Source organism: Loxodonta africana, chromosome 6 (assembly GCF_030014295.1).
Source record: "Loxodonta africana isolate mLoxAfr1 chromosome 6, mLoxAfr1.hap2, whole genome shotgun sequence".
NCBI classification, from domain to species: domain Eukaryota; kingdom Metazoa; phylum Chordata; class Mammalia; order Proboscidea; family Elephantidae; genus Loxodonta; species Loxodonta africana.
Genome location: NC_087347.1, coordinates 57,008,092 through 57,021,053, shown reverse-complemented (window position 1 = coordinate 57,021,053; position 12,962 = coordinate 57,008,092). Strand labels below are relative to the sequence as shown.

The window sequence follows — 12,962 nt, the reverse complement described above, 5'->3', positions numbered from 1 at the left end:
GTCAGAGAAATGTGGTGCTAGATGCTCTCCACCACAGTCCCTAACCTGGTGCAGGTTTCCAGGCAGAAGAATACGGAGGGAATTATTTTAAAAGTGAGGCTCCCCCAAAGTCCCTGCAGATGACCACACTTAAAGTTTTGAATAAGGGAAGTGGTATGTCACTATGCAGTACTTGGATGTGGGGTCCTTGGCTGAAATATACAGTCATTCACCTCATAACGTTGGCCATTTGAACTTTCTGGGCTTCCAGTAATCATTCCTACCACTCTTAATGCTTGGCCTATAGAGTTCAACCACAGGAGTCGCAAAATTCTCCTGTCAGAGACTCTCTCAGGGAGCAGCGACCTCCACCACCTAGTTTCTAAGTTAGGACAGCTCTCAGCGTGTTCTAGATGCTTGATTTATACTGGATAACTAGGGTGAATTTCTAGAAGCAAGCAGCCCATCTTCCCTAGGTGTTGGCTGAATCTGTCTCATTGTGTGAATTGTGGTCTAAGACTACATCACTGAATATCAGGTTCCATCTGTGCCCCAAAGGTGGCCAGCAGCTCCTGTCCCATAGTATTTTACTGCAGCCAACATCTAGAGAAGTACATGAAAAGGCAGATGTTGCTGGCACAGGGATTCTCTTGGAGCAGTATGATATAGACCTGGACCAGGTCAAAGACAAAAGGACATTCTTAGTGTGCTCCCCTATGCCTACCTGTATGGAGGCAGTCTTGTGGGATTTGGGATACATGTTTGTGGTGTCCAGTCATATCAGTGTGTAGAGGTGGACTTGTTGGACTAGGTATGATCCCTATAGCTGCATAAGGCTCTAGAGTTTACCGCCACTGTGATTTGAAGGCCATCCAAAGCCAGTTATCTACCTAGGATTCAGAATAATACCAGCTCCTCAATTTTGGAGGCTGAAGTATAGTAAGCTAGGCAAGCCCTTGTTGATGAAAGTGGCACCTCCACAAGTTGGGATCCATGGACAAAGTGATGAGCCCCACAACCTGGCCTGACACTGCACTGACTAGGTGTAGATGATGACAGTTATATTCCTGTGGTCTGGTTTCCTCCTGGGGTGAGAGGGTTTTAGATAGGAAGAGTGGTGGCCACAAGTGAACGTGAACAGGTTTTCAAACATGCCTCCATCCATGCACTGAGTTCCATTATATTGAGAAAGTTGGGATTGGAGTCAGGATCAAGGAAGAGAAGGTATTAGCCTCTGATCAGTTCATCACAGGGTATTTTCCTGAGACCTTCCTGTAACTAACCTATGGGGCCTAGTGATTTTCCCCTGAGCTTCTAGCCAGGGAGTTTCCTTGGCATAGAGTCTCTGACCCACTTCCCTGGAAATTCGTACAGTGGAACACATCTCTCAGCACCCTTAGTAGAGTTTATAGTCCCCAAGCAACAGAATGATGAGACATAAGAAAAGGTGATTCCTGTCAAGAATATTGTATTTGCAGCAATGAACAGTTACATTAGAGTAGAATCCAGGTAGCCTTTAAAGGCCTCCAGCTGGCACAAGGAGGGTCAGCAGCTAAAGTGCTCACTGCTGAAATCTGGGAATGGGGAAAGGAACATTAATAGACAGTAATGGAAGAAGGTCAACATTTTCCTTTCTCTGGTGATGAGAAATGACACCGAGGAACAGAGTAATTTGGAATTGTGTCACTTTTTCATTCCAGAGTGACAGGCACCCGGGGCTTTTGCAGTTCCCATCTATGTCCCAGGGACCTGAGTTGGGCATTGGTGGGCTGGGGTTTTTTTTTAGCTTACTGTGGCAGTGAGTAAAAGCCAAGGAGCCTTTATCCAAAGCAGCATCCATGGAATTTCCCAGGTTAGACTCAAGGTAAAGCCTTGAGAAAACAAATATGGACATGACTAGATTAAAAGAGTTAATATATAATGTCATAAGAGGAAGATAAGCAAATGGTTGGATGGTAAACCTAGACTCCTTCAACCAGGGTTTAGAGCTTTCAGTGATTTTTAAGCAGTGCCCCTGCTCAACGGTATGGGAAGGACAGCTAATTTGAAGAGCCAATCTGGAGAAGATATTTGCAATATAAAGACTTGATAATAATTGGTAACAATGCTATTAAAATACTTACAATAGAGTACAATTCAAAATTTTTGCATTTAATTGTTACAGAACTTCAAGTTTTTTCTATGCCAGTATAGAAAGAAAAGTAGCAAATCACTTCGAAGTTAGAAAAACTTATCTTTTTTCTTTATTTTTATAGCTACTATGTGATCTGTTTTGAACTTGAAACTTTCTATCAGCAACTATATAAGACACAGTGGTGGGGAGCCATAAATGAAATTGTGAACAATCTGAGACCAAAAAGACTTCCACTGACTGATGCTCAATTACATGAACAATTTAAGAAAAAATTTGGTTTCAAAAAAGCTATGAAATGCAAGGTATTTCAGTGATTACCACATAATTTAGTATAACTAGTTATGTGTATACATATATATATATATATATATATACACACATACATACCAAAACCAAAAACCAAACCCGTTGCCGTCGAGTCAATTCCGACTTATAGGCTAAATAGTCTTCAATACAATCAAAAGGCTACATAATTCTGAGTTATTAATTTCCAGCAGGATATAAAACAACCATTTAGTGAACTGGACTATGGTTAATCTTAATAATGGCTAACATCGATTGCTTCCTTTGTATGCCAGAAAAAAAAACACTATAATAAATCCATTTAACAATAAGATAAAGTACTTGTAATATCATTATCCCTATTTTATGACTGAGAAATTTGTGGCACAAAAGAGTTAAGGATCTTGCCTAAATCACACAGCTGTTAAAAGGCAGTCCCACACTTCTGTCCTGGCAACTAAACCTCAGAGCAAACCTAACAACTGAACCAAATCTCTGCGTTTTCTTCAATAAGCCTTGACTTAGCATTTCTGGAACTGGTAAATATAGGGGTGAGTTTGGCAGTTTCAAAGATCATGCTGGCATTTATTTCCCATTTATTTGTTTTAATATATTTGTAAATTAAAACTTTTAATAACCTGTTAGTCTAATTTTAAAATATTAAGTAGTCAGAATGTCTAAATGAACAGGGTGACTTTTTTACCTCCCCATTTTGAGGCCTAGAGCAAAAGAAGACAAACTGTTTCAACAGCTAGATATTTCAAGTTTTTAGATTTCTAAATTAGATTTTTTTAAATCAGAGAAGGAACCAATGATTTGCTTTTAAAGTATTTCAGAGATATGTTTTAAAACAATACCCTGTTTTAAAAGGTCTCCAAAGAAGGACCTCCAACTTCTCCTTAAAAAAAAAGGGGGGGGGTAACTTTTCAAAAATATTTTTTAAAGTTCTTGATGTTTCTTTATAGATTTAACAAATTTAATCATTATCCAGTGAGACACCTTCCACATGGGTTTTGTGAAAATTCTTTTGCAACTGAGTGCCAATTATGTAATTATTATATTAATTACATAATTGGCATGTCTTTTTTTTTTTTTTTCCTTAGACCAAGATTTAGGTGTATTTTGAAAAAAACTAATTCTGGCCTTTTTAATAATTTTAGAGTATTCCATTTGGTATGAAGTCTGCTGTTGAAAGAGGGTTAGCTGCTGTTTTCCACACATTTAGCCGTAAAACTTCAAGTTCGACGATCAATGTTTCAGATGAAGGAGGTTATGCTATTTTCCATCATGCTGCTCTACACAACAGAGTTGCTATTATATGTCAACTCTGCAATGCTAACTTTAATGTCAACCAGAGACGCTTTATTATGTTCACCCAAGGTACCATAACCTAAAATCATTTTCTTTTACCCTTTATTCAACATTAAGAATTATGCATGTTGATTTTAGAGCAAGATTAAAACTTGTTGCTGGTATCTGTTGACTTGAATTAGCCCTAACAATGCTTCTGGGCTGTTTTGACTACTGTAGCTGTAAGTTCTGAGGTCAGGTAGTGTGAGCCCTCCGACTTTATTCTTCTTCTTCATCAGTGCTTTCCATATAAAGTTAATGGTTAGTTTTTCCACCTCTTTAAGGAATCCTGTTAGTATTTGCATCAGGATTGCATTGTATTTGTAGATTGCTTTGGGTTTTTGGGTAGAATTGACATTTTCACAATGTTAAGTCTACCCTTCCATGAGCAAGGTGTGTTTTTCCACTTAGGTAGGTCTCTTTTGGTTTCTTGCAGTAGTATTTTGTAATTTTCTTTGTGTTGTTGTTTTACATCACTGGTAAGATTTATTCCTAGGTATTTTATTTTTTTAGGGGCTATTATAAATGGTATTGTTTTCCTGATTTCCTTATTGTAGTTCTCTTTATTGGTGTATAGGAATTCACCTGATTTTTGCATATTTATCTTGTATCCTGCTACTCTGCTGAATCTTTTGGTTAGTTCCAGTAGTTTTCTCATGGAGTCCATTGAGTTTTCTATGTATAGTATCATAAAAACAAAAAAAAAACCAAACCCAGTGCCGTTGTATCGATTCTGACTCATAGAGACCCTATAGGACAGAGTAGAGCTGCCCCACAGAGTTTCCAAGGAGTGCCTGGAGGATTCAAACTGCTGTCCCTTAACCACTATGCCACCAGGGTTTCTGTATAGTATCGTATTATCTGCAAATAGGGACAGTTTTACTTCTTCATTACCAATCTGGATGCCCTTTATTTCTTTTTCTTGCCATATTGCTGTAGCTAGGACTTCTAGCACAATGTTAAATAGGAGTGGTGATATAGGGCATCCTTGTCCTACTCCTGTTCTCAACGGGAAGATTTTCAGCCTCTTTCCATTAAGAATCATGTTGGCTGTTGGTTTTATATTTACCTTCTATACCTATTAAATTGAGAGTTTTTATCAGAAATGGGTGTTGGGCTTTGTCAAATACCTTTTCTGGGTCGATTGAGATGGTCATGTGATTATATATGTGGTGTATTACATTGATTGATTTTCTAATGTTGAACCATCCCTGCATACCTGGTATGAATCGCACTTGGTCATGATGTATTATGTTTTGATATGATGGTGCATTCTATTGGCTAGAATTTTGTTGAGAATTTTTATATTCATGAGAGGTATTGGTCTGTAATTTTTTTTGTGTGTGTGTGGTGTCTTTGCCTGATTTTGGTTTCAGGGTTATGCTGGCTTCAAAGAATGAATTCAGAAGTATTCCTTCCATTTCTATGTTCTGATATAGTTTGAGTAGTACTGGTGTAAGCTCTTCTCTGACAGATTGGTAGAATTCTCCAGTGAAGCCATCTAGGCCAGGGCTTTTTTTTTGCTGAGAGTTTTTGTTATTACCTTTTCTGTCTCTTCTCATGTTATGGGTCTCTTCAGATTTTCAACTTCAGTTTGTGTTAGTTTGGGTAGGTAGTGTGTTTCTAGAAATTTGTCCATTTCCTCTAGGTTTTCAAACTTGTTGGAGTATAGTTTTTCACAGTAGTCTGTTATGCTCCTTTTTATTTCAGTCGGGTCTATTGTAATGTCTGCCATTTCATTTCTTATTTGGGTTATTTATGTCCTCTCCTGTTTTTCTTTTGTCAATTTTTCAGCCAGTATCCTTGACAGGATCCCCTGGAAAGAAGGTGAAGGAGGAGGAATGGGAATTTGGAAATGGGAATTTTTTATAATAAATTTATTGAGATATAATCCACATATGATAAAATTCACCCTTTTTAAAATATACAGTGTAAAGTGGGTTTTAATATATTTACAAAGTTGTACAACCATCATTACTATATAATCCCAGAATATTTTCATCATCCCCCTCTTAAAACAAACACACACATACCCATTAGCAGTTACTTTCCATTCTTTCCTCCCCCAACTTTCTGGCAACTAATCTACTTTGTGTTTCCCTGGATTTGCCTATTCTGAATATTTCATATCAGTGGGATCATATAACATTTGTCCTTTTGTGTCTGGCTTCTTTCATGGTTCATCCATGTTGTAGCACCTATCAGTACTTCATTTCATTTTATTGCTGAATAATATTCCATCGTATGGATATACCACTTTTTTTTTTTTAATCCATTCCTCAGTTGATGGGCATTTAGGCTGTTTCCACTCTTTAACTACTATGAATTATGCTGCTATGAATATTCATGTACATATTTTTGTATGGATATATACAAAATTCAGCAGCAGAATTGCTGAGTCATATGGTAACTCAGAGCCCTGGTGGTGCAGTGGTTAAGTCCTATGGCTGCTAACGAAAAGGTCGGCAGTTTGAATCCACTAGCTGCTCCTTGGAAACTCTGTGGGGCAATTCCACTCTGTCGTAAAGGGTCATTATAAGTCGGAATTGACAGCAACAGGTTAGTTTCCCACAATGGCATCATTTTACTACTTCATTAGCCATCTATGAGGGTTCCAATTTCTCCACATTTTCACAAACACTGTTTATTGCCTAGCTTCCAGATTTTAGCCAAGTAGTATGTGTGAAGTGGCATCTCATTGTGGCTTTAATTTGCATTTCTCTAATGACTAAAGATGTTGAGTATATTTTCATGCGCTTATTGGCCATTTCTATATCTTCTTTGGAGAAATGTCTATTCAAATCCTTTGCTTATTAAATTATCTTTTTATTGTTGAGTTGTAAGAGTTCTTTATATATTCTGGATACAAGTGCTGTAACAGATATATGATTTACAAATATTTTCTCCCATTCTATGAGTTCTTTTTTCACTTTCTTGATGGTGTCCTTTTAAGCACAAAAGTTTTTAATTTTGATGAAGTCCAACTTATCTGGTTTTTGTTTTGTTTCCTATGCTTTTTGTCAAGTCTAAAAAACCATTGCCGCTTCCAAGGGCATAAAGATTTACTCTTCTGTTTTCTTCTAAAAGTTTCAGGTTTGTGATCCATTTTGAATTAATTTTTGTATATGGTGTGAAGTAGGGGTCTGTTGTAGATTGAATTGTTTCCCCCCAAAATGTGTGTCAACTTGGTTTCCAGGATTGTGTGGTTTTCCACTAATTTGTGATCTGATGTGATTATTCTACGTGTTGTAAATCTTAACCTCTGTTAATGGGAGATTTGGTTGCGCACTGGTTAAGAGCTCGGTTGCCAACCTGAAGGTCAGCAGTTCGAATCCACCAGCCACTCCTTGGGAACCCTATGGGGCAGTTCGACTCTATCCTATAGGGTTTTTATGAATCAAAATCAACTCCACGGTAATGGGTTTGGTTGGGGTTTATGATGTTAATGAGGTGGGATTAGAGGTAGCTATGTTACTGAGGCAGGAGCCAATCTATAGGATTAGGTTGTATCTTGAGTCAATCTATTTTGAGATATAAAAGAGAAGTGAGCAGAGAAATGAAGGACCTCATTACCACGAAGCAAGAAGAGCCAGGAATGGAGTGTGTCCTTTGGAGCCAGGGTCTCTGTGTTGAGAAGCTCCTAGACCAGGGAAGACTGAGGAAAAGGACCTTCCCTCAGAGCTAACACAGAGAGAAAGCCTTTCCTTCCTGCAACCTTGCCAAACTCATTTATTAGTTCCACTTGTTTTTGTGGATTCCAGAAGATTTTCTATATACAAGATCATGCCATCTGTGAATAGAGATAGTTTTACTTCTTCCTTTCCAATCTGGATGTCTTTTATTTCTTTCTCTTGCCTAACTGCTCTGACTAGGACCTCCAGTAAAATGTTGAATAGAAGTGGTGAGAGCAGACATCTTGTTTAGAACAGGGATTTAATGAATAATTTGTCAGGGTAATTTATTAAAATGCTAATTTGTGATAACTCAATGCTAAAGAACAATCAGACAATAAAAGCTTTTTTCTCTCTACACTTGAATCTTGGAAACCTTGGGGCTTCCCTTAGAGCAAAGTCGAGGTTTTTGTTGTCATCTATCTGCGAAGAAAGGCTCTTTTTAATTATCTAAGATTGCTTAAGGCTACCTTATATAGTTATATATTGATCACATCTCCATCACTTGAATATAAGATCCATAAAGGGCAAGGATTTAGTCTATTTTGCTTACCATGGCATCCTAGCACTATAATTAACATACAGTGAGGTAATATAGAAATTCAGAGAAGAGGGAGATAAATATGGTTTTCGGGTCCCAGTAGAACATCCATTCCTTAGATCAGTATTCATTACAGAATGGACTTAGATAAAATAAAGCACGGATTCAATCAAATTTAATTGCAATTGGTAGCCTATTATTTTAAGCCTTTTTTGGTTTGAAAAAATATCGTTGGTAAGTTAAAGTCTCTCATTCATTCTTTGACTACCTGGATTCCCATTTGCTGAAAAATGAGTATATTTTGAAGTGTGTAAAATGTATAACTCTAGTGGCAATGTCTATGTATTCTTATTTAACCAACATAAAATTGTTCCATCTGTGAGTTTTGACCAGTCATTGAGAGGCAGAAGTTCCTGGCCTGCTCTGATCTCACTGTCAGGTATATGCACCATGCCTGGATGGCTTTACCAAAAGTTACATCAAGACTGATGTAATCTTGCCATCTGTACCTAAATATAGTCATTTTGTTCTTATTCATAAGAGTCCATTTTGAAAAATTAGGAAACTGCTATATATTAGTAATCATAATTTTACATGTATTCTCTTTTTAAAAACAGAATCATCTAAAATGGACATGAAAAAAGAAAGAAATGGTAAGACATAAGTGAAATATTTAGTGCATTTTAAAAGATTATTAAATATGTTAAAACATTGTTTATATTATTAAAAAAAAAAAAAACCTGTTGCTGTCGAGTTGATTCCGACTCATAGAACCCTATAGGACAGAGTAGAACTGCCCCATAGAGTTTCCAAGGAGTGCCTGGTGGATTTGAACTGCCGACCTTTTGGTTAGCAGGTGTAGCACTCAACCACTATGCCACCAGGTTTTCCGTTTATAGTGTATAATCTACAAAACGACCTGTCACATGAGGATCACAATGATATTTTGTATATATTTTGAAGTATAAATTTTTTCTACCCATGGTTATTTATTGATATTCCTCTTAAGTTTTGGGGATTTTTTTTTCCCTTGGTTTTTTTATTTTAAATTCGAGGTGATGTGTGGAGATGCACAGTGAGATGCTGATATATAGATCGAGAGCTCATAGAGGAAATCAAATTTAGAGACATAATCCTGGGAGTCATCCATTTGTATGTGGTAAATGAAGCCATTGAGAAGAAGGAAAAAAAAAAAGTTCAAGATAGAGCCCCAAAGCTCATTTAGACGTCAGGACAATGAGAAGTTCCCAAAGGAGACTGCAAAGGGAGTAGTAGGAGAGATAGGTGGAAAAACAGGAGGGTGTGGTATCATAAAAGCCAAGGGAGGAGAATATTTTTTAAAAAAAGAAAGTGGTCAACAGTGTCAAGTAATGTTGAGAGGTCAGAAGAAAACTGGAAAACTCCCATTGGATTTAGTGACATAGTTGCTAAAAAATAAAAAACATTAATTTTTTCAACTTCAAAGATCTTATCTCCTACTACAAAACATTTGAATAAAATGAAAAATAATTTAAACAACAATTATTTTATCAAAAGACTACTTTACACATTAACTTAAATTTAAAAAAATTTAACATTCTTGACGTTAGTCTTCTTATAAAGAATTATTGATATTAATAGCCAGGCTTCCAAAGCTGAATAAGAAATATTGGATTTCCTAGAGTAATCTTTTTAGTGTTAATTTGAGGGTTTTTATATCCTAAAACCTACAATACCAAGTTCTAATGGGATTCGACTACAATATGTTAATTGGTAATTTGGTTTATAGGAAATGTTGAAAAGATGTTATTCCACTTAGTTTAAAATACCAGTCATTTGAGTTTTGGTATTAATATTCAAGGAAAAAACTGAGTGCTATTTGTAAAAAATGTTTTATATAAACAAATCCATTTTACTTCTGTGGTTGCCATATTTTTCAAATGAGGCATACTTTTTAGAAACATTAGACCTTTAACCACTGAAGACACTGTCCATCCATTCTAGGTCCAACACCTTTACACCTGGCTGCACAGGCTTGCTCACTAGAAGCAACTATCTGTCTACTCTGTTTCAAGGCAGATTATACACTCTCTGAAAAAAGAGGCTGGATGCCGATTCACTTTGCAGCTTTCTATGACAATATCTGCATCATCATTGCTCTCTGCAGGAAGGATCCTAGTTTGCTAGAAGCTGAAGCAACAGCTGAGTAAGTTATTAAGCATTTGTATGCATGTAAATTTCTTCTTTACATGGCTTACCCCACACGTTGACACTAAAAGGCGAGTGCAAAATCGATATGATTTGAAAGGCTACATAAGCTTACTTGCTCTCCTTCCTGGTATCTTCTCCTACCTCTTACCATTAGAATTTATAGACTGCAGCTTCTATTAACCTGTCCAGGCTTTCTGAAAGCATACGAGTTAAGTTCTAGGAAGTTTTTCCTAAGCTTGTCCCAGTAGTATGGTGAACCACCTATTAGTTTATTAGGTTAACTTCTTAATGCCCTGGAAGAAGCCTGAGATTAGGCAAAAGAAAGTTGCCCTAAATTAGACTCTACACAACCAGAAGACGGTCCTAGGGCTCCAGACCAAAGTGAGTAGGCCTTGGAGAGGAGAGATACCGAGAGTATCCAGAAATGAAATATACTAAAAAAGAAAAAAAAAAAAAAATCTTTGAAATAGGGTACATTCTTGGATAAGAATTTAAAGACCAGGTTATTATTTTAAATCTGTGAACATGATTCAGGTATAGTTTCATTCAGGTTCATCTGGGTCTACAAACATATCAGGTTTTCACAGGAGAGATTATTATTCCATCTTTTCAATGAAGAAATGAATCCTCCCTCTAGAAGACTCCAGAACCTCTAATAGATTCTTTGAATAATATATTTTAGAAAAGCCATGGAATGTGGAGACCTGAGTCAGTTTCTAGTTCTGTCACCTCCTGGCAATGTGACTTTGAGTAAAAGGTGGCTAAAAGACTGGGTGAATTTTAAAAGATCAAACAGTTGAACATCAGAAAAAAAAAAAAATTCAGAGGTAGAGGTAATAAACTATCTGTGTAAAATAAAAGCAAAGGATTTTTAGAGAGTGGAGTTAGCAAGTTCGAGATCTCTGTGGAACAAATAAGGAGTGTGATCATTCTGGTGTGTATGAATATGGAGCCAAATGAAAGATGACAAGGAACTGAGAGATCTGAACGCAAATGGTAATTAACACGGGTGTTGAATTCACTGACTATAAGAGGAGACATGTTAGCGAGGCAACCCATGAGCTAGAATGGTGTAAGAGGGCCCAGCTGGGCAGGAACAATGGAAATACGTTGGTGGAAAGGGTAATATAATTTGATAGCATATTTTTAAAATGAGGAAAATCAGAGTGATGGTGTTAGAGGTAGAAGTAATCTTTATTCCTACACTGACTGGAAGAAAGCAATAGGAAAACAGTCTTGTTAAAATAGGAAAGTGAAGAAGTGAAAATATGTTTATCCATAAAGGAGAAGAGGTTCTCCAGGGTCCAGGAAAAGGGGATGGGGAGAGGTTGGGGACAGCTGAATGGAGGCGAGAGTTCAGAGGCAGGCATCAAGAGGAAGGGTTTTAGCTAAGAGGAAGGCATGGAGTATAAGGAGGAAGGAAATCATGATTGAGGCAACATGATATAGTGAAAGGGGAAACTATATATCAAGACTCTGCTAGGCAAAACTGTGCTAGACTCCTAATTTAACCCTTACACCAACACTGCCAGGTGTTTTTTGTGTTTTGTTTTTTTAAATAACAAATGAAGAAAGTAACCTGATTTGCTTAAGGTCACATTGTTAGCTAAGATTAGTTAAGAAACAGCTTAAGCTGCTTTAACAAAGAAACTAAAAAATACAGTGGTTTAAACAAGATGAACATGTAGTTCTCCCTCATTAAAAGTCTGAATTGGTGGACGAGGGCAGGCGTAATGGCCTAACAGTATCAAGGACCCATTTTGTTCCTCCTTAATATGTGGTTTCTATATCATGGTACAAAATAGTAACTCCTGCTTCCATTATCATGTGTGCATTCTAGCCATGAGAAGTAATGACATATTCCTTTTCTCTCTAGGGAACTGCCCTAATATCCTATTGGCCAAACTTGGTCACATCACTATAAGGGAACCTGAGAAATGCAACATTTGGCTGGATAGCCATGTGTTCAACTAAAACATCTTTACTAAGAAGCAGAGAATGAATTTTTGAGAAAAATTGTTAGTTTCTGCCACAATGAGAAAGCTGGGATTTAAGAGCTAGACATGAAGCCTGAAGAAATAGTTTTGAGCCTCAGTTTCATCATTTTTAAAATGGGCTGATAATATTTGCCTTACTTTTTGATTCACTCATAAAAAAAAAAAATAGAGTTGTTATAATGATTAGATAGGATAGTGTATACTATGTATACTATGAACTTTGTCCATTACCAGCTTCTGGACAAATTATAAGGTGTGATAATTAAGCTCATAGGGATGCCATGAGTTGGAACTAACTCCATGGCATCTAACAAATAACAACAACGATTAAGCTGGGAGGCAGCGCAGGAACAAATGCTAAAGAAAGCCAAGACAAGAGTATTAGGGAGGCAAATCTGTTTACATGTGGAAAATAGAGGACAAGAATGCATTAGGAAGAGAAGGTAAGGATATAAATCAGAATTCCACCAACAGCAACTTGAATAGTTTTACGAAAAGTATATTTGACACTGTATGTGTGCTTGTTGTTGTTCTTAGATGTCCTTAAGTTGGCTTTGACTCATAATGATCCTATGTATAACAAAATGGGAAACCCTGGTGGTGTAGTGGTTAAGCGCTACGGCTGCTAACCAAGAGGTCGGCAGTTCAAATCCACCAGGTGCTCCTTGGAAACTCTATAGGGCAGTTCTACTCTGTCCTATAGGGTTGCTATGAGTCAGAATCAACTCAATGGCAGTGGGTTTGGTTTTTTTGGTTGTAACAAAATGAAATACTGCCCGGTTCTGGGCCATCCTCACAACCACTGTTATGCCTGAGCC

General features: G+C 37.1%; 1 protein-coding gene across 1 annotated transcript in view; it reads left to right on the top strand.

Annotated features, from left to right (window-relative positions):
• The window catches only part of ANKAR (ankyrin and armadillo repeat containing), a 108,159-nt gene that overhangs the window by 22,891 nt on the left and 72,306 nt on the right, over nt 1-12,962 (top strand). Inside the window, exons 6-8 of the mRNA XM_064286901.1 lie at nt 2,235-2,415; nt 3,556-3,775; nt 9,941-10,142. Coding sequence (XP_064142971.1) covers nt 2,235-2,415; nt 3,556-3,775; nt 9,941-10,142 — 603 coding nt within the window. The remainder of the gene's footprint in view (nt 1-2,234; nt 2,416-3,555; nt 3,776-9,940; nt 10,143-12,962) is intronic.